At 36.5% G+C, this 23100-nt stretch overlaps 1 protein-coding gene across 1 annotated transcript in view; it reads right to left on the bottom strand.

Moving 5' to 3' along the window:
- Positions 1–13541: 13541 nt before the first annotated feature.
- LOC128652221 (integumentary mucin C.1-like) overlaps positions 13542–23100 on the bottom strand; it is a 34584-nt gene continuing 25025 nt past the window's right edge. The window contains exons 6-7 of the mRNA XM_053705156.1: positions 16710–16847; positions 13542–13656 (exon numbers count right to left, since the gene is read on the bottom strand). Of these exons, the coding sequence (XP_053561131.1) occupies positions 16714–16847 (134 nt within the window). The 3' untranslated portion in view covers positions 13542–13656; positions 16710–16713. The remainder of the gene's footprint in view (positions 13657–16709; positions 16848–23100) is intronic.

The raw sequence follows: 23100 nt of genomic DNA, 5'->3' as shown, positions 1-23100 counted from the left end.
CCCTTATTACTATTTCATTGTCTTCTTTTAGTTGCTTTAAAGTAATCTTTTCTTTCTTAGTGAGATTATCTTTTTTTATTTTGTATGTTTCGCACATTTGTAGTAAGTCTTCTTGAACTAACTTTTCAAATACCGGAATGTAGTTCCCTTTAGACTGTGTAGGGAAAAAGGTAGAGATAGGTTTAAAATTTGAATGAGAAGGAAAATTTACAGTTGCTGTACTAGAGCTAGATACAAGAATTTAATTCTGTGTAAACACATTTTAATTTACGCTTTATTTATTGTCTCTTATATTATACTATCTTGCTCCTCCTTGTAGCTAGTTTACTAGCGACGCTTTGTGTGCAATTTGTACTGTACTGTATTATTCACCTTGGAATACACCACAGCTGCATGCAACTTCTTCAAGAAGTTTGTAATTAAGACTGGAGATCTCGCATCCCATTCTAACCTGTGGAAGGATCCTTTTTAAAAATATATGTGCCATATACATACCTCATATTGTTTGAGGATGTCAAATGTGAGTGCTATATAAATTGTATTTTAATGCTTATCTAGAAAATAAACGGTATTACACTATATATTCTTTTTGTGTCTCCCTGGGTATCTTCACGCTGGAGAAAAGTTAATACCAGAACAGAAAGAGCACTCCAAGAGGCGAACCATTAACCCACAGGAAGTGTAAGGGAGTAATTCATCATCAGAAACATATCCCTGCATACTCCAAGAGGGTAACGAATACCACAAAGAGGCACAGCAGGATACAAGGAGGAAATCTAATCATCTATATATACCCCCAGTGCGGCATACTTACCTCATTCGATTGAGGTAATATCTGGTAAGGGTATTATATACCAACTATAACTGTATAACCACTACGTCTGGAGACTCATTACGAATTATACCATTTTTAGGACTCGTATGAACACTACTTCTAAGTTCATATATTTCATATGCTATTTTTAGCTGGACTATTATTTAATTTATTTTATTTTTTAACATTATTATTTATTGTTTATTATTTTTTAATTTTCTTTTATCATTGTATCTTTTATTAGTGTATTTTTTCTTTTTGTCACAACATTTAATCCTCACATACCTCAACAGTATATTGGACATATAGGCGCTGTATCCACCTTTTAATATATATATTTACTCTTACTGTCTAGGGCCGTTCAACCCTCCCAGTATCTGTCCTATATAGCCGCCACTATCTCCTATTCACTTATTGACCAGCGCCCACTACAGAGTATCACTTGTGTCAACTCAGTTTACTGAGGAGACACATTTTACTTATTCCTTCATATATATATATATATATATATATATATATATATATATATATATATATTGTTTCACCATTTTTATTACATTTTATGGTTCACCATTTTTTATCCACGTTATTTTCCTTCACCTTTGGATAACTTATTGTGTCACCTTATAACTTTGAGAGACTTTTACACTTTGACATTTTCACCTAGTTGGATTCACAATTTTTAAACTTTTGGATTAACCCCCCAATATGGATCCTTAATTGGTACATCCACTCCACATTTGACTTTTTCTTTTCTTTTCTTTTTCTTTGTTGATTTTATTGATCATTTATAGTTGACGCTTTTAACTTAGTGATTTTATGTATAGCGCATAGGATTTTAAACTCTGTATCTTACTTTGATTTATATCTCATTTTATCATTTGCTCATGTAATAAACTACATTATCATATCTATACCACCTCAGAAGTCTCTAATATTGATCACACCACCTCTTGCCTCTATAGGCGCTGTATACACCCCCCCCTTATTTGACTATTTCCTTCCAGACCAGCTAGAAGGTCTCTGTATACCAGCTTGAGGTCAACCTCTGGCGCTCAATTTAAATACATGTTCTAACTAAATTGAATCTTCACCTAGCTTATATCTGAGCTGCCAGGTTAATCAATTATATACACTACCTTATCTTCACTATCTAGACTACTATTATACACATCTTTTGTTTTGTATCTCCAATAAGTCAGCCACCATCCCCTTTTTTAACCTGTAGAGATGGAGTCTTTGAGAAATCTTAGACAAGAAATAAACCTGAACACTACTTATAATGGTGATATGGAGAGCGATGACTGTATAGATGCTCACACCCTATTTAAAGAATTAGAAAAACTGCTTATATCAGAGGTGAAATATAAAGCAGACATTTCCTTCTTAAAGAAGTGTCTCGAATTGGATATTATTCCTAAAGGGTTGGTGGTGACCAAAGAATGTGCATTTCCTATATCTTATGCTACATTCTCCAAGAGATGGGATGATGCCCTTATACATACATCCAAAACACTTATGAATATCATTATAGATTACAGAGAAGAACTTATAAAACATACTGATGGTGATATCAAAGAAGATGAAGAAATTCTTATGAACTTAGAAAGTTTTGGAACTGATATCGCAGAAAGAAAGGTAAACTTATTGAAGATAGTTACCAAGGTGAGAGAGAATGTTATTATGAAAAAAACTAAGAAACTTAAAAGGGAATTGGAGAAAAGGAGCAACAGTCAATCCAATGTTTCAACTCAGGAAGACACCAATTCAGATAATAACACAGATTCTGTGTTCGAGATTCCGAAAGTTGAGGACAAAGACAAAGAACAAGCACAAGACTGGTCCTACACAACACAAAGAAGAAGATATAATTCGACATACAATCCACATAAAAACAAGAATATAAAACGTTATCCGAATATGTCCACCTTTGATAGAGGATATCCCCAAGATGGTCGTAATGAGGACTCAGGACGAAGGTTCTACCACAATCAGAACTATAACAACCACAAATACCATAAGACCACATGGGACAGAAGAGAATATTCAGCTAACCATAAACAGAGAGACTGGAGAAGACCCAACTACAATTATAACTACAGACAGGAGTACTATAATAACAGATATTACAGTACACAGAACAATATTACGAGAGGAAGAACTATGGGTCACCCCCATGGGAATATGAGGCATGAAGAGGGATACTATCATCATCAGGACTATTATCCTCATGAACATTATCAGGGAAATCAAAATAGATGGCAAGAAGAAGAACGATACCATACCTATAATGATGGATATTATGGAAATATTAATCAAGCAGAAAGAGATAGGGGTAAGATACTACACCAACAGGAACAATGGGTGGAGACTCGTAGGAGAACAACCCATAGACGGCATAGCTCTAAAGGTCAAGATACAAACAAGACCACGGAAAGAGGAAAAAGCCCTATACATCAGGAGAAGATAAGAGAACCATTGAATATTGAGGTTCCTCTACAACAGATACCCTCTACATCATCTTTTTTAGGGATCGACCAACCAGTGGCTAAGAACAAAGGGCGAACGTTAGCCGAAAAAAAAGTCTTAGCACAAAGGCAAAAATCCCCCTCAAACCCCCCCAAAAAAGCACAGAGGGAAGAGAGGAGGAATCAAAATGAGGAAGAAAACAAATACCGTATGCTCAGCAAAAGAGGAAGATATTAGCTCCGACACTATTAAAGATGGAATATTTAACCTTAGTTCATATAACCTCACAAAAGAAGAGAGGGAAGTATTAGGATACAGTTTGTCCTTTGCCCCGGCAAGAAGCTTGGACAAATTCTAGTCTTATATCAACATGAAAGAGTTTATAAGAAAATTAACTCTAAAGAGATTTTTTGAGAAATCACAGATGGAAAGACTAATACCTAGAAGCTACACAACAGATACCAGGCAAAATAAATATTTACATACCCCTCATAAGCCGAAGTCAACCTTCTATCCTATCGCCATGAAAGGGAATGCCATAGAGACTTTTGAGACTATGGTTATCAATGATATTAAAAATATCAATTTAAAGAACCTAAAACATGTTAAACAAAACATGTCCAAGAAACAGTTGAACACCATCAGGAAACTTGAAACCAACAGCCTTCTGACCATCAAACCTGCGGGCAAAGGTGGGGGAATCGTGGTACTAAATAGAACTGACTACGAGAAGGAAAATGAGAGGTTACTCAACGATCCAGTGACGTATCTGAAACTCCTCGATAACCCAAGAGGAAGATTCCAAATGGAATTGAAGGAGTTGCTAGGGAATGCGAAGACTCTAGGAATCTTGAATGATAAAGAGTTCAGATACCTAGACGTCAAGCACCCCATCACACCAATAATGTACCATCTACCAAAGATCCACAAGTGACTCAAAGACCCGCCAGGTAGGCCTATCATCTCTGGGATAGGTTCGCCTACAAGCAACCTCTCAGAGTACGTTGATAACCAATTGAAGAAATATGTTAGATGACTTCCTTCCTTCCTGAAGGACTCAACACAAGTTCTAAACATCTTAAATTCAACACCTTGGGAAGAAGGCTATATACTGGTCACGTGTGATGTAACAGCACTCTATACGAGTATCCCGCACGAAGAAGGGTGTGAAGCTGTCAGTTTTTTTCTGGATAATAACCCAGAGATGCCTAGGGAACAAGCAAAATGTATTGTGCACAGTATTCAACACATTTTAACTCACAATTACTTCTGTAACGATGGTAAATATTACCAACAAATCTGTGGTACAGTGATGGGGACCAGTCGCGCCTAGCTATGCGAAACTCTATATGGGCAGATGGGAGAAGATTTTTTGGGAGTCATGCCCAGCTGGCGCGGACCTGGTCCTGTACCACAGACATATAGATGATATTCTGTTTATCTGGAAGGGTACCCTTGAAGATCTTGAATTTACTATGGAAATAAGGAACAATAACATCCTAAATCTGAAATTCACACATGTATGGAGTATGAGAGAGGTTGTGTTTTTAGATTTAAAAATAGAAGTGAAAAATGGTGAGTGGCAAACATCGACTCAATTCAAGGAAGTCGATAGCAACAACTATGTCCACAATCTCAGCTGTCACCACGAAAAGTGGAAAAAGAACATCCCCAAGGGAAAGTTCTTAAGAATCTGAAAAAACTGCTCAAATGATGAGACATGGGAAGAACAAGCACGATTTCTTAAGAATAAATTCATGGAAAGAGGCTATCAGGAAGATCAACTCAACCTCAAGATAGAGGAAATCAGAGGGATTGAGAGACAAAAGCTGTTAACATACAAAGATCGTAATTAGAAGACATTAGGTAAGGATGACGTAATCAACATCCCCATGATCACTGAATATAGCAATAATAAGCATTTAATCGAAAGAATTTTCAAGAAGCACTGGGCTCTATTAAAAGAAGATGATCTGATCGGAAACAAACTTCCCTTGAATCCAAAATTTGTCTATAGGAAAACAAACAACTTAAAGAACCGATTAGCACTGAGCCTACAAAAGGCAAGAAGGGTTGAGACAAATAACGTGTATGGAAAAAGAATTAGAGGATTCTTCCCGTGCCCAAAATGTAAGGCTTGTAAATATGGGAATAAGAGGAATATGTTCCAATCATATCATACTAAGGAACGCTACCAAATCCGGGACCTGATAAGATGTCAGGACAAGGGTATCATATACCTAATTGAATGCAAATGTGGGCTGCAGTATATTGGTCAGACAACAAGGCCCTTAAAAGATAGAATAAGGGAACATATACTGCTGATAGAGAAACTAAATACAGATACCATCCTGTACAAGCATTTCTCGACTGTACATAAAGGAAACATCAAAGATCTGAAATACACAGGGATTCTAAAGGTCAACAAAAACTGGAGAGGTGGCAACTACGAGAAGAAACTCCTCACCACAAAATCTAAATGGATATTTTTTTTAGATTGCCTACATTTGAAAGGACTTAACAACAAGGAAGATCTTACCCATTTATTCTAATACTGACACTCCCTGATAGTTCACCTATTTGACATGACTCATTCTATCAGACTGAGACATACAGTCACATGTAAAGGTTTCAGCTTAACCCTCTTGACACAATTATACAACCCTCTCTGTATCTTATATCTATCCCTCTCTATTTTTTGATCGCCACCAACTATATATTTTTTGATCCCCCATAACTTTCCATGAACTATTTAAGACCACCCTTATATATGCGGGTCTTTTTTGATTATCTACCACTGTCCATGAACTATTTTTGATCACCCATAACTTCTCATGAACTATTTAATATCACCCTTATATATGCGGGTCTTTTGATCACTCATAACTGTCCATGAACCATTTAAGACCACCCTTATATATGCTGGTCACAATGACATGTCGCTCCCCTATCATGTTCTGACACCACCTAATCTTGATTTCCACTACATACCACTCCCTCCTTTGTTAAAGTTTATTAGCAGGGATTGTTTTAGGTTCAGGAGCTATCTTTTAAGTGATTAAATTATGTACCCTATTTTTAGGTTTCCTAATGTAGGGTGCTAGACACTCCTCTATAGGATCATGCTAACGCTATTTTGATCCATCACTTTTAGGCATTATAGATATAGCCTAAATGTATCTATTTTAATAATTTAGTATGTCACTTTTAATACCTAGTTTCTTGTCTACAGCCACTGTATATAACAAGACTCTACGCTCACTACACAGATTTCATCATGTTTTGCTACCTTGAATATGGAAAGCTGGTATTATAATCTATCTAGCTCTCTAATATATATCCCTTTTTTGGAGGCTAACTCCAAGTGACCAATTAAGAAGTGACCATATTCTAACTGAGTTCCCTCTTGGCTGTCTTGTTTTGTTTTGTTTTTGTTCATGATTATGTCTCTGTTTAAGAGGTAATGTGAGTATTGGTTTTGTTATAACCAAGAATAGTGTGAACATTGGTCTTAAGTGATTTATGTATAAACTTATATGAAGGAGTAGTGGCTCCTCTAGTGATTTGTATATTTTGTATAATTTGTGTATTTTATATATTTTGCAGTCTGTGTATCTAATGGTTAGCACTGAATACCCTGAATACCCTGAGTTTTTTATGGAATATGCTATCCCCCCGTCTCCACCTTATGATAATGTGGAACCGGAAGTTTGGATATACTCCCACAAGAAAAGAGTCATTAAGTTTGCCAGGTCAATCTTGTGCTAAAATAGAACCGGAAGTGAGGACATCCTTCCAGAAATTTAGAGCCTCCAGACATTAAGTCATTATTGAAGAATGTCAGACATTTTTACATATATTTTTATTTTTTATTACATGTAGCCACACCATTAATAAATGTAACAAGGACCACTGGATTTCCCCATATCTCTATATTTGTAAAATGTTTTGCGTCGCAGAAAACGGAAGTGACATCATTTCCAGTTTTGCAATATTGAAAAATGGCTAACATTATGAATACATTTACGCAATGGATCTAGTCAATTGTAGTTTCACCAACTTGGCAACAATTTTTTGCTTATACTTGTCCCATACAGCTATACCGCTGGATATAGAAACCGGAAATAGCATTCAGCCGAAACCGAAAGTGAAACTTATGACCTAGACGTGAGATTTTATTATGTCTAAAAAGTCAAATATACATATTACTACCAATATGAATATCTAATTGCCACCATTCACTCTGAGTATTATTATAAAGATAAACCTATAGTCTATAACTTTTTTAGGTATGTATGAATTAAGGTAGGAAAAATCCTATTGGCTGATCCAATCAGCCAAATGGATCAGCCAATAGGATTTTTCCTACCTTAATTACGATTGGCTGATAGAATCCTATAAGCCAATCGGAATTCAAGGGACGCCATCTTGTATGACGTCATTTAAAGGAACCTTCATTCTTCATTAGGACATCGATGGAAGAGGATGGCTCTGTGTCGGCTGGATTGAAGATGGATCCGCTCCGGATGGATGAAGATAGAAGATACCACCTGGATGAAGACTTCTGCCGCTTGGAGGACTTCTTCTGCCCGGATCGGATGAAAACTTCTGCCCCTCTGGAGGTCCACTTGTGCCCGGCTGGGTGAAGACGGCTCAAGGTAGGGAGATCTTCAGGGGGGAAGTGTTAAATTTTTTAATGGGGGATTGGGTGGGTTTTAGAGTAGGGTTGGGTGTGTGGGTGGTGAGTTTTAATGTTGGGGGGGTATTGTATTTTTTTTACAGGTGAAAGAGCTGATTACTTTGGGGCAATGCCCCGCAAAAGGCCCTTTTAAGGGCTATTTGTAATTTAGTGTAGGGTAGGGAATTTTATTATTTTTGGGGGCTTTTTTATTTTATTAGGGGGATTAGAGTAGGTGTAATTAGTTTAAAATTCTTGTAATTCTTTTTTTTCTGTAATTTAGTGTTTGTTTTTTCACGTAATTTAGTTTATTTAATTTAATTGTAATTAATTGTAGGTAGTTTAGGTAATTTATTTAATGATAGTGTAGTGTTAGGTGTAATTGTAACTTAGGTTAGGATTTATTTTACAGGTATATTTGTCTTTATTTTAACTTGGTAGCTATTAAATAGTTAATAACTATTTAATAACTATTGTACCTAGTTAAAATAAATACAAAGTTGCCTGTAAAATAAATATAAACCCTAAGCTAGCTACAATGTAACTATTAGTTATATTGTAGCTATTTTAGGGATTATTTTATAGGTAAGTATTTAGTTTTAAATATGATTAATTTATTTAAGTGTAGTAATTTTATTTAGATTATTTTAAATTATATTTAAATTAGGGGGATTTAGGGTTAGGTTTAGACTTAGGTTTAGGGGTTAATACCTTTAATATAGTAGCGGCAACGTTGGGGTGGCAGATTAGGGGTTAATAAATGTAAGTAGGTATCGGCGATGTTAGGGACAGCAGATTAGGGGTTAATAAAATTAACTAGTGTTTGCGAGGCGGGAGTGCGGCGGTTTAGGGGTTAATATATTTATTAAAGTGGCGGCGATGTCCGATCGGCAGATTAGGGGTTAATATATTTATTTAAGTGTTTGCGATGTGGGGGGGCCTCGGTTTAGGGGTTAATAGGTAGTTTATGGGTGTTAGTGTACTTTTTAGCACTTTAGTTAAGAGTTTTATGTTCCGTCGTTAGCCCATAAAACTCTTAACTACTGTCTTTTAAATGTGATAGAAGTCTTGACTGGAGAGGGTCTACCCCTCACTTCTTCCAAGACTCGTAATTAAAAAAATAGGATACGCAATTGACATAAGGAGATTTGCGGTAAGCTCGAGTCGCGGAAGAAAAGTGAGCGGTACACCTGTACCTGCCAGACTCGTAATACCACCGGGCGTTAAAAAGCAGCGTTGGGACCTCTCAACTCTGCTTTTTAAGGCTAACGCAAGACTCGTAATCTAGGCGATAGACTTTACACCAAAGAAAACAACTTTGTTGCCAGCATGTTTGCTATATGAAGGCAAACCACATGAATGCCGCTTCTTTTTGTTTTCCTTTTTCTCCCAAGCAACTTTTTAAATGGTATCACATTAATCAATGAAAGATTATGTTTTTTCTTTTTTTCAATATGGTCTAGATATTTGCCTTGTCTGCAGGTTAATCCTCCAGCCAATACGAATTGATAATTGTTACGGTTTTCACCTTTCCCCTGACAGACATTTGTCAAAAATATAAATAGATTTTATTTGTTTTGTTTTCTTTACCTTGAATGCCAGAAGGATACATGTATTGTTTAGTGGGTATAGATGTATTCACAAAATGGATTGAGGCTTTTCCATAAAAATCAAATGGTTCTTACAGCTGCAAAGCTTCTTTTTTTAGCTTTTCTCTAGATGGGAATGCCATTTGTAGTAGAAAGTGATAATGGAACTGCATTATCAAGCACTTAATTACTTATTGGGAATTACGTATAAATTGTATATTGCTTATAGACTGCAACCATCAGGAGTGGTAGAAAGGGGTAATAGAACTCTAAAAAAAATTATTAACTAAAGTTTGTAGTGTTAAACTTTCAACATGGGCAAAAACATTTCCTTTATAATGGCGATAAGATCTATCCCACACACTACTACAGGTGTCACGCCATATCAAGCAATGACTGGTAGATTGATGAGAACACCTGGAAGGACTTTTTTTTTCCAACCGATAAACCAAATTTACATGGGGCAATAACACAAACTTGGGTAAAAAAAAAGTACTGCAGCATATGGACAATGTAAATATGTTGGTAGCTCAAAATATTGGAAGGAGTAAAGCTCAAATAAAAACATATTTTCACAAAAAGGTTAGACCTTTTGAACATAATGTAATAGCTTAGTATCGATAAGAGATTTTATGTCTGAAAAGTCACTCATGTGTTCCTAAAATGGCTTGTACCTTTTTTGTATTATGGATAAAGCTAATTCTGCTGTTTTATTAGTTTGAAATAATGAATAAGAAAATAAAAGACTATTTAAAGGATATTATATTAAATAATTTAATAAATATTGGCTAGATTACGCGTTTTGCGTTATGAGTGAAAAAGCAGCGTTATGGGTCATAACGCTGCTTTTTCACTACAGCTGCTATTACGAGTCTTGTTAAAAAAGCTGTACCTCACACCTTTTTGGCCGTAACGCAAATTAACTAACGCTCCTTTCAAAAACGTATTTTTCAATGGGACTCCCATAGCGCCGGTATTACGAGTATTGCCTGGGAGGCCAAAAAGTGAGCGGTACAGCCCATACCGACAAGATTCGTAACGCAATCTAATGTCAGTAGTTATGATTTTTGCGCTACAAAGCTGTAGCATAAAACTCATAACTAAAGTGCTAAAAAGTACACTAACACCCATAAACTACCTATTAACCCCTAAACCGAGGCCCTCCCGCATTGCAAACACTAAAATAAAATTATTAACCCCTAATCTTCCACTCCGGACATGGCCGCCACTATAATAAACATATTAACCCCTAAACCTAACCCTACGTCTAACCCTAACACCCCCTAACTTTAATATAATCAGAATTGATGCAATCAGCCAATAGGATTGAGCTCGCAATCTATTGACGAATTGGAAGAAGCAATAGAATGCGAACTCAATCCTATTGGCTGATTGCTGATAGTTAATTTTATTGTAATGTTAGGTGTTAGTGTAGGGCAGGTTAGGTTTTATTTTACAGGTAAATTTGTATTTATTTTAGCTAGGTAGTTAGTAAATAGTTAATAACTATTTACTAACTAGTCTACCTAGTTAAAATAAATACAAACTTGCCTTTGAAATAAAAATAACACCTAAGCTAGCTACAATGTATCTATTAGTTATATTGTAGCTAGCTTAGGGTTTATTTTATAGGTAAGTATTTTGTTTTAAATAGGAATTATTTAGGTAATAATTGTAATATTTATTTAGATTTTTTTTAATTATATTAAAGTTAGGGGGTGTTAGGGTTAGACCTAGGGTTAGGTTTAGGGGTTAATATGTTTATCATAGTGGCGGCGATGTCAGGAGCGACAGATTAGAGGTTAATAAGTGTAATGTAGGTGGCAGCGATGTCGGGTTCGGCAGATTAGGGATGTTTAGATGTGGTTTTTATGTTAGGGTGTTAGGTGTAAACATAACTTTTTCTTTCCCCATAGGAATCAATGGGGCTGCGTTATGGAGCTTTACGCTGCTTTTTTGCAGGTGTTAGGCTTTTTTTTAGCCAGCTCTCACCATTGATGTCTATGGGGAAATCGTGCACGAGCACGTAAAACCAGCTCTCAGCAGCGCTGGTATTGGTGTGCGCTATGGTGCGGTATGGAGCTTAACGCAACCATATTTCCAGCTTACGCAGGCTTTTTATAAACCTGCAATAGCAGCGCAAGAGAAAAATAAGCGGTGTAATAACCTGCAAATTATTACCGCACCGCTCATAACGCAAAACCTAGTAATCTAGTAAATGAACAGATACTGCATTTGCTTTTTTTTCCTAGAAAGATTCTAAAGAAATATCAGAAAGATGACAACCTGTCTCCAAGTTGGGAAAATGCATGTCCTATTGTTGTTATGGCTGATTATGGAGAGTTTTGGTGGACAATATTATTTTGTATTATCAGAGGAAAGCATGGGTATTTTGGGTTTGACTAAAAGACAACTTAAAGATCAAACTAACATTTTGGAGCTCCTGATTGTTGTATTAAAATCAACAATGTAAATAACTGAAACACATTTTAGAAGATGATGGAGATAATCAACAACATTGAAACAATAGTTATAATCCCGCACGTATTAACATGGCATTAGACAAAGGAACCAGTCTAACGTTACAATGTTAAACAGAATGGGTTAAATGTGACAAAGAAAAATCTATATTTACATTTGTTTTTGGGTTTTTTTGCAAAATATGAAAGTCAAGGACAATGCCAATATTTTAGGGACAAAAGAACTTTACAACATCCGATATGATTTACTTTTAAAATGTTTATTAATTGTTTGATGAATAATTGTTTTGTTTTTGTTAAATTTCTATGTTGATGAAGAGACTAGTTTATAAAGTGATGTACTAACCCCGAGGCTTAGCAAAGGGGTGGACTGTAAGATTTTAATATGTATAAAAATTGTGTCACTATATTTATAGAGAGGTTAGTGTGTCCTTTGGACTATTTTAACACCAGGCATGATGTAATGCTGACCTAGTCAGTAAGCAAGCGTATATAGATATCTGGGAGTGACTAAGTTACAGAAGCTTACAATAACTTACAATACCTTGTTTGGAATGGTTCCAAGATTGTTTGTCAGCAGTTTAAAGGGTATATAACTCAGTATGAGAATAGGGAATGTTAAGGGCCTCTCCAGAAGAAGGGGAAACATCAGGTTATGCTCCATGACTTTAGTCCTCCCACAGATGTACGAAAGGGATAATATAATTCGATTTTACTATTTCTCTTGTTATTTTGTTTTGTCTGTGTTTTAACCTTGTAAGCAATAATAAGTTCATCTTGTTATTTACCTTTCTTTAATAAATGTGTGACTGATTATTATGAAGGAAAGTATTGTTATTTTATATATATATTTCATGTTAGGTTTGAGTACTTGACTAAACATGATCGGGTCCAATCTTGTTACTATCAACTCATAATACACGAGCAAAAAGCTTCCGTCTACCGCAAGTTAATGCACAAGCGATATCGCTAATTTAAGCGCCACTAGTAATCTAGCCCTAAATATGGAACCAGAATAGACAAAACTATCAACTCACAAGTTGTTAATTTTATATATATATATATATATATATATATATATATATATATATATAGATATATAGATATATATATATATATATATGATATCTGATATATATTAACTCACAGAACAAACCCTAAAGGTAATATGGATTAATTCTGAATCTCATAGGTTCTTGACTGCAATGATATAATCAGTTACATCAATGAATATATTACATTTTTTTAAATAAAAGTCTTTGTGGAAATTGTTATTGAAATATTAAGATATCAAGAAATTAGAGAGTTTATGTTATCGCTCAAGACACTGTGATCTGTTTATATCATCACCAGTAGAATCATCAATCATATCTTCAACTGGATCTTTGACATTAATAACCAACAATTGTTGATAAAATCATACACACCCAAAATGAAATGATGATAAATATATCAGGGCTACTGATGTAGCTTCTGTTATCGAAAGTTCACAAAAAAAGTAAACAAGAATATTGACTCCAGGATTTATTGAACTTAAGAATCAAGGGACATCTAAATAGAGTAAAAATCATAACAATGGTTTGTTCCTCGTCACTAGTATCGGTTACTGTATCACACCTTGGACGACTGTAAAGGAAATAGAAAAAATATACATTAATTTTTGTGACTGATAATAACCAACCAGCCCATAAAGTATGATCATTTTGTTTCCACACCTAAACTGTATAAGATAAATACATTCCTATGATTCTATGTACTTTAATTTAATTACAATATAAGCCCCATAATTTCCAATAAATCATATTCCACACATAAACCTTTATTTATTTAATCACACTTAATCAAAATGTAACATTGGCTTTGAATTAACTTTATAAATCTGTATAGTAAATAAAAGCAGATACTGACTGGGTTTCAAAAATAGTAGCTTTGTTTTGCAGTCTAGGCTTTTAAAAGTCTTTTATAGGAGCACTGAAGTAAAAATGTAAACGTTCATGATTCAGATAAAGCATGTCGTTTTAAGAGACTTTTCTAATCTGCTTCCATTATCAAATTATGCACTTTTTTATATGCACACTTTCTGAGGCACCAGCACCTAATGACCAAATGAACAATAAGAATAATTTGTTGCTGGCCGATTGGTTGTCAGTAACAAACAGGAAAGTAAAAAAATGTAATATGATCGTATTTTCCGGTCAAACAGTGGCATTAAATATATCAAAATGGGCCTAGATCAATACAAAAAAACAAAGGCTCTATTTCAGTTTAAACTGATAGCAAAAATGCTAAAAGTTCTCTGGTATTTTGGGCATGTTTTTCCTCTGAAATCTCTGGTAGCAAAAGAGTTTAAATAGAATGTCTGCTCAGAGTGCCAGCGATGTAAATTGGGTCATTGTCGGTGTCATACAAGGCAAGATAATCTGATGTTACACTTGCATACAGAACTTTCCTAAATAAATTGGTAAATATATGGCTAGATTACAAGTTTTGTGTTATGAGGGGTGCGGTACTAACTTGCACGTTATTGTCACCACTCACTTCCCTACAGCGCTGGTATTACAGGTTTTCATAAACCCGGCGTTATTAGGCAACAAATGAGCGTAGAGCAAAATTGAGCTCCATACCGCACTCCAATACCAGCGCTGCTTAATAAGCCAATCAGTTCCAATCAGCCAATAGAATGCAAGCTCAATCCTATTGGCTGATTGGATCAGTCAGTAGGATTGAAGTTCTATCCTATTGGCTGATTGCATCAGCCAGTAGGATTTTTTCAACCTTAATTCCGATTGGCTGATAGAATTCTATCAGCCAATCGGAATCTAAGGGACGCCATCTTGGATGACGTCACTTAAAGGAACCTTCATTCATCGGGAGTCATCATCATAAGAGGATGCTCCGCGCCGTATGTCTTGAAGATGGACCCGCTCCGCGCCAGATGGATGAAGATTGAAGATTCTGTCTGGATGAAGACTTCTGCCCATCTGGAGGACCACTTCTCCCAGCTTGGATGAAGACTTCTCCAGGCTTCATTGAGGACTTCTTGCCGCTTGGATGAAGACTTCTCCCGGCTTCATTGAGGATGGATGTCCGGTCTTCAAAACTGTAAGTGGATCTTCGGGGGTTAGTGTTAGGTTTTTTTAAGGTTTTATTGGGTGGGTTTTAGTTTTAGATTATGGTTTGGGCAGCAATAGAGCTAAATGACCTTTTAAGGGCAATGCCCATCCAAATGCCCTTTTCAGGGCAATGGGGAGCTTAGGTTTTTTTAGTTAGGGTTTTATTTGGGGGGGTTGGTTGTTTGGGTGATGGGTTTTACTGTTGGGGGGTTGTTTGTATTTTCTTTTTTACAGCTAAAAGAGCTGATTTCTTTGGGGCAATGCCCCGCAAAAGGCCCTTTTAAGGGCTATTGGTAGTTTAGTTTAGGCTAGGGGGTTTTTTATTTTAGGGAGGCTTTTTTATTTTGATAGGGCTATTAGATTAGGTGTAATTAGTTTAAATATCTTGTAATTTGTTTTTTATTTTGTGTTATTTAGTGTTTTTTGTTTTTTTTGTAATTTAGGTATTTGTATTTAATTTAGTTAATTGTATTTAATTTAGGTAATTTATTTAATTGTAGTGTAAGGTTAGGTGTTAGTGTAAGACAGTTTAGGTTTCATTTTACAGGTAAATGTGTATTTATTTTAGCTAGGTAGTTAGTAAATAGTTAATAACTATTTAGTAACAATTCTACCTAGTTAAAATAAATACAAACTTACCTGTAAAATAAAAATAAACCCTAAGCTAGATACAATGTAACTATTAGTTATATTGTAGCTAGCTTAGGGTTTATTTTATAGGTAAGTATTTAGTTTTAAATAGGAATTATTTAGTTATAATAGTAGATTTTCTTTAGATTTATTTTAATTATATTTAAGTTAGTGGGATTTAGGGTTAGGGTTAGACTTAGGTTTAGGGGTTAATAACTTTAGTATAGTGGCGGTGACGTTGGGGGCGGCAGATTAGGGGTTAATAACTGTAATGTAGGTTGCGGCGATGTTAGGGGTGGCATATTAGGGGTTAATAATATTTAACTAGTGTTTACAAGGCGGGAGTGCGGCGGTTTAGGGCTTTAATATGTTTATTCTAGTGGTGGCGATGTAAGGAGCGGAAGATTAGGGGTTAATAATTTTATTTTAGTGTTTGCGATGCGGGAGGGACTCGGTTTAGGGGTTAATAGGTAGTTTATGGATGTTAGTGTACTTTTTAACACGTTATTTATGAGTTTTATGCTACAGATTTGTAGTGTAAAACTCATAACTACTGACTTTAGGGATAGGCTGTACCGCTTAGTTTTTGGCCTCCAAAAAAAAGCTTGTAATATCGGCGCTATGGAAGTCCCATTGAAAAAAAACTTTTCGAAAATTGCGTAAGTTAATTTGCGTTATGGCCAAAAAAGTGTGCGGGACAGCTGTACCTACAAGACTCGTAATAGCAACGGTAGTGAAAAAGCAGCGTTATGAGCCTTAACGCTGCTTTTTCACTCATAATGCAAAACTCGTAATCTAGCGCCGATAGTAAAATAAATTAAATTAGCATCATAAATTAAATGATTACTAAAGTACTACTTTTGTGTAAAAAGTAATATTTAAGTAATTATTAATCAAAACTTTCTACATAATAAATTACATAAAGAATAAAGTTACCATTTTATTTGGAACCATAGTAGCACCAGACTGTGCCGCGAACACTGGAATCATAGCAGCAACCTCTAGAATAGCAGTCCTTAGAACTGATATTGGGGTAGCCACAGTCTTTACGGATGTTGTGATGCACATAGCAACCTGTTTAGAAAAAAAAAAAAAAATCTTGCTAATAGATTTCTTAAAATGCACTGTATAAATACTACACAAATATGAAGATGTAGCATGTTACCTGCATGCACTAAAATTATGAAAGTAAAGTGATTACCAACACTGCATGGCTACAATGAAATGAGTCGCAGTCCTTTCTGGCAGCAGTGGTATTAATGGTATTTATCACAAAGTGATATGTTGTTTAGCACAAGCAACAAACTGAGTTTTTGCAAAATAACATAGACATACATAAAAATCACGTGTAGCCTAACACACACACACATACATGCTTAAACATACAAACTGGAAAATGACAGGGAATCTTCATTCTTTTAGAGAGTTTCAAAGTTCATAATTTATTGCACAGTATCAGTGTAAAATATTACAGCACCATAGTCGCATACATCTGATGCATTTCCTGCCCATTACGGCACTTCATCAGGGATGCATACACATATGTTAATATACAAAAGAATAAAGAGAGAGGGAAAAAGAAAATTTAGTAAAGCATTGAAGGTCACTAACATCGGGCCAGGGATCTATGTCTATCTGTATGTTGCATTGCCAACATTTTATTGTAAAAAAAAAAAAAAAAGATATCATACTCAATATTTTCAATCAATTATATATACTTGGATGCTAGAAAGATGTTCAGCTTTCTGCATTGCAATGTGTTGCAGCACTCTTGGTTGCCAAGAGGTTTATGCTATACATTTGATACATTGAGGTAAATTTATTAATGGTCGCGCGGACATCATTCGCTGTAGCATACGCTGTCGACATTTAACATTGCACAAGCATTTCTGGTGAAATGCTTGTGCAATGCCGCACCCCAGCTCACTGGTGGCCAATTGGCTACTAGCAGAAGCCGTCAATCATCCTGATCATATCGGATTGGGATGATTTCAGTCAGCCACCTTAAAGGTGGCGGAGAAGTTAAGGAGCAGCGGTCTTATGACCGCTACTTCTTAACTTCCGTTTCAGGCGGACCTGAAATGATGGGGCTTTGATGCTGCATCAACTGCTTAATAAATTGACCCCATTGGGTGCCTTATAATCCTTCAAACAGTTTATTAAATGCATTAGGGGTGGATCACAATCCTTTAGAAAAAAATGTATCTAATCATTTTCAACAGAAAAACACCAGGAAAGTCTATGGAGATTTTTGTAGATAAATCAGTTGATATATTTTTCTGAAGGATAGTGAGTGAACCCTAAGTTTAAAAAATCTCAGAGGGACCCATTTATTAAAGCCTGGACCGTCAGTAACCTTGTCTGTGGGCATCATGATGAACAAGCCAACATTTAACATTACACAAGCAATGAAGCCACAATTGTCAATTATCCCAAACTGTTCTGATCAGAACAGGGTCGGCTCCAGAACTAATGAAATGGGGGGAATTTTTTTTTCACAAGGGGGCACAAAATTACAAATCATGTATGAGAGTCAAAATAAGAGCAGACCTACATATTCTGCAGGGAAGTGTAGCTTATGGATGGGTTATCCCCCACTATTAACATTTGGAGAATGTGCTAAATCACTAAGTAAAAGAATGAAGTCTAAATCCTATGCAGTGCACTTAAACAGAGCCATTAAACTTGAGACCCCCAGTGCAATAGCTCATTAAAAACAATTCACCCCTAATCACCATCAGTGACGTGCAGTGATGTCAGAGGATGGTGAGGCAGTGGCTAGGATACGCCTTCATTCTTTAGATATCCTTTGTTGAAGAAATAGCAATGCACATGGGTGAGCCAATCACATGAGGTATCTATGTGCAGCCACCAATCAGCAGCTACTGAGCATATTTAGATATGATTTTCAACAAAGGACATCAAAAGAATAAAGAAAATTAGATATTAGATGTAAATTGGAAAGTTATTTAAATTTGCATATGGGTTTCATATGGGTTTCATGTCCCTTTAAATGGTGTCTTGGAAAACTGGTCAACTTAGTAAACATCTGATTTTAGTCTAAAAGGATTGTAACAGAAACTCTTGCCAGATAACACAATGCTTGCTCTGATTATGAGATCTAGAAATCCATGCCCATTAAAATATGTTTAAAACATACATTTTACTTTAATGCTGCAAATTATGCTTATAGATTCTTTCATTACATAAGGGATGAGAGTCAGAGGGGGAGGAAGAGAGACAGAGAGAGAAAGAGACCATGGGGGAGAACAACACATAAGGAGAGAGATGGATAGATAGAGAGAGAGACACACACACACACACATGGGGGGGGGGACCACAGCATTTTAAAGTAATAAAACAGCAGAGCTACAGAGAGTTCAGAAAATTAGTCTATAATTTAGTGTGAAGTACAGAGGCAAGCTGCTAAGTTAGTGGGTGTAAAGTTTGAGTAAACAAAATACAAAAACGACCCTGCTATAAAAGAGTAAACAAACACTAAACCACATTCATTAAATTATCATTTTAACTAACAGAATCTTTCAGTAAAATCTTACTTTAATAAGATGTGGGTGAAACACTGCTCTCTGTGCCTCTTTTCCTGCTCTGTAAGGATTCAGGAAGTGACAGTGGCACATTCCACTGCACTTAGAGGGGAAGAACAGAACTCTCTTTTTCACTTTAGCAAAGCTAGCAGGTTCACAGGACAGCAACAAAATATATGAAAGTTGTTTTTTTGCGTTTTTGTTTTGTTTTATATGATTTAACATCCAGCCCCAACCCTATGTTCCACTTACTAATGCCTCTCACTGGATTGGTTCAGCCCAAATAGGACTGCCTCAAATAAGCAGTTAATGGGCCATGCAATGATCTTAACCACTTGCATCCAGTAGATGGCGCAGCATGTTGTGTAATGGTGGGCAGACCTGATTGTGCCTCTTCATTGCACAACATATAGCTGTGAGAAAAAAAAATGCTGGGGGAAAAAATTTACAAATTTTTTTTTAAAGCCAATAAAAAAAAATATATTTTTGCCCATATGAGAGGTGAAGCACTGCCTCACCTGCCTCTAGTGACTGCACATCACTGATCACCATGATCCAAAACCCTTAAACTCATTCTCAAATCTCACCTCAAAAGTGCCATTTATAGACTTATATTTATATGATACAAACCATATTCTTATCATGGTCTATTGTTTAAGAAAATGAGTAACTCACGATAGGTAAAATAAATAGGGTTAAAGACAAGTCCAAAAAGTCTCTAATTAACTTCCATCTCCAAATAAGAGGTTAAGACACGGAGCTCCTTGCAGATGCGTGATGCGACCTCACAGTTCAGCAGCTAACCCCGCCCCCAGCATGCAGCATTACATAACAATTCATTATTTTATTTATTATTTTTAAAGCGTATGATCATATCAATATTTTTGAGGGGGCACAGCATTCCATTTGGGTGGGCATTGCCCCCCAATGCCCCCCCTTGGATCCTGGATCAGATTCATTTAACTCTGCGAGCTTTGAGATGGTGGAGTGGTTAAGTATCAGCAGTCTTACAATCTTACCTACTTAACTAGCATTTTAGGCCCTCGAGCGCAAGCCTGAAACACTCGGGCACTGTTAAAAGGATCACTATCAACAGAAGCATTTTTGCAAATAGAAGCATAAATCAAAATGCGTGTACAATGGTCCTTTATTATTATTTTATTATTATGATACTTTATTTATTAAGTGCCAACAAATTCTGCAGCACTGTCCATTGGTACAAAATATAAAAGTACAACCATGATACACTCACCTAGATTACCTAGGCCTAGAAATCCTAAGCTAGCTACAATGTAACTATTAGTTATATTGTAGCTAGCTTAGGGTTTATTTTATAGGTAAGTAGTTTTAAATAGGATTAATTTATTTAATTGTAGTAAATTTATTTAGATGTATTTAAATTATATTTAAGTTAGGGGGATGTTAGGGTTAGGGTTAGACTTAGGGTTAATAAATTTATTATAGTGGCGACGACGTTGGCGGCGGCAGATTAGGGGTTAATAAATTTAATATAGTTGCGGCGACATTGGGGGGGCAGATTAGGGGTTAATAAATATAATGTAGGGTTCAGCGATGTTGGGGGCATCAGATTAGGGGTTCATAAGTATAATGTAGGTGGCGGCGGTGTCCGGAGCGGCAGATTAGGGGGTTAATAATATAATGTAGGTGGTGACGATGTCGGGGGCGGCAGATTAGGGGTTAATAAGTGTAAGATTAGGGGTGTTTAGACTCAGGGTTCATGTTAGGGCGTTAGGTGCAGACATACAATTCATTTCCCCATAGAAAACAATGGGCCTGCGTTAGAAGCTGGACGCTGCTTTTTTGCAAGTGTTAGTTTTTTTTTCAGCCAGCAGCGCGGGTATTACAGTGAGATGTGGAGCTAAATTTTGCTCAACGCTCACTTTTCCGAGGCTAACGCCTGCTTGAAGAAAACTTGTAATACCAGCGTTGGCTTAAGTGAGCGGTAAGAAAAAAAGGCTCGTTAGCACCGCACAGGCTTACCGACAAAAACTTGTAATCTAGCCGAATGTTTTTAAGGGACAGACAAAATTGATCAAAAACATATAATACTCTTTATTATAATTCACATTGGGGTCCATTTACCAAGGGCCGGACAGACAGGGGCAGACATCTACATTTATCATTGCACGCTTTGCCTCTTGTGCAACTCCGCCCCTGTGATTGGCTGCGCGTAGGTAAGGGCTGCTTCTTAACTCTCGGCTGCAGACTCACTCATGCAAGTCTGCAGCTGAAGATACTTTTCTTAAACACAGTCAAGTACACAGGGACAGTCAAGTAAAAAAAAAAAACTTTAATGATTTAAATAGGGCATGTCATTTTAAACAACTTTCCAATTTACTTTTATCAGCACATTTGCTTTGTTCTCTTGGAATTCTTAGTTGAAAGCTAAACCTAGGACCTTGAAGGCCGCCTCTAATCTGAAAGCATTTTGACATTTTTTCACCACTAGAGGGTGTTAGTTCATGTGTGTCATTTAGATAACATTGAGCTCATGCACGTGAAGCTCCTAGGAGTGAGCACTGATTGACTAAAATGCAAGTCTGTCAAAAGAACTGAAATAAGGGGGCAGTCTGCAGAGGCTTAGATACAAGGTAATTACAGAGGTAAATAGTATATTGATATAAATATGTTGGTTGTGCAAAACTGGGGAATTTGTAATAAAGGAATTATCTACCTTTTTAAACAACAAAAATTCTGGTGTTGACTGTCCCTTTAAATAAAGCCCATTCTAGGCGGAGCCTGAGGAAGCCAAGAAATGACTGCTTAACTGTGGAGCTCCAGGCAGTACACGGTACATTGAGACTGCAATGAAGATATAGGGACAGCAGAGAAGGTCCCCAGTCCCCACACTGATAACCGGAATATATGAGGAGCAACTTGTGACCAAAAAAAAGCAAGCTGAGAGAGGTTACGCCTGAATAAAGGGAGGATCAGAAGAGGCAGCACAGAAAGGAGAGCGCAAGATAATGGCGGAAACCCACGTGGCGCGACTGAGACCGCGGACTGCCCGATCGCCCGCACTGAGCAATTAACAGAAGAAAGGGGCAGATAGCGGGTAAGACCGGACAAACGATGTCTAAGAGAAGCCATTAGGAGAGGCATGAAAGTGGGTTACAAAGGCTAAAAGGTCACATAGCTGCGCTTAGTTGTGCAACAGAGAGCGACTTCAGCAAGGGCCCTGAGATATCAGCCCCTCTCCGGAGGGCAATAAAAGAGTTAACGCTTACCAAAAAATAAAGCTTAGGCTCAGAGATTTAGTCAGGAGAAGTGAACAACATATTTGAGAGCATCTAGCATAATATAAACTCCTTTGCAGGAGTCAAGGCCCTTTAAGTTTAATATATAGCAAAACGGCATGCTGTGAATGGCCCCTTTTCTCCTTCCTTTTTTTCTCATCAGTCAGTCAGAGTGAGAGTGCAAAAAAACCAAGAGGGGAGTCACTCTTACAGAAGAAAGATATTGACTTCTGCAAATTATACAGAACGATTTAAAGCATATCAAAAAGTCTGACAACAGGGAGATCTCAACATGACATCCAAACGAAGCTCAAAAACTACACTAGGTGGAAAACAGACAACTGCTCCCATTTTTTTCAAAACTAACAGAGGAGACAAATCCCCAGAGCAGCAGTCACCTAGAGCAGATGAAGAGCAGGAATCTTCTGCAGGATACCCAAAAGAAACAGACAGGCTGACGCCACTAACAAAGGCAGACTTAGATAATCTGGTGTCAAAACAGGACATTTCCACAAATTTTGAAAA

This window comes from Bombina bombina, chromosome 3 (assembly GCF_027579735.1).
Source record: "Bombina bombina isolate aBomBom1 chromosome 3, aBomBom1.pri, whole genome shotgun sequence".
In the NCBI taxonomy this organism is placed as follows: Eukaryota; Metazoa; Chordata; class Amphibia; order Anura; family Bombinatoridae; genus Bombina; species Bombina bombina.
The sequence above is the reverse complement of the archived record's forward strand: the minus strand, read 5'-3'. Positions and strand labels throughout refer to the sequence as shown.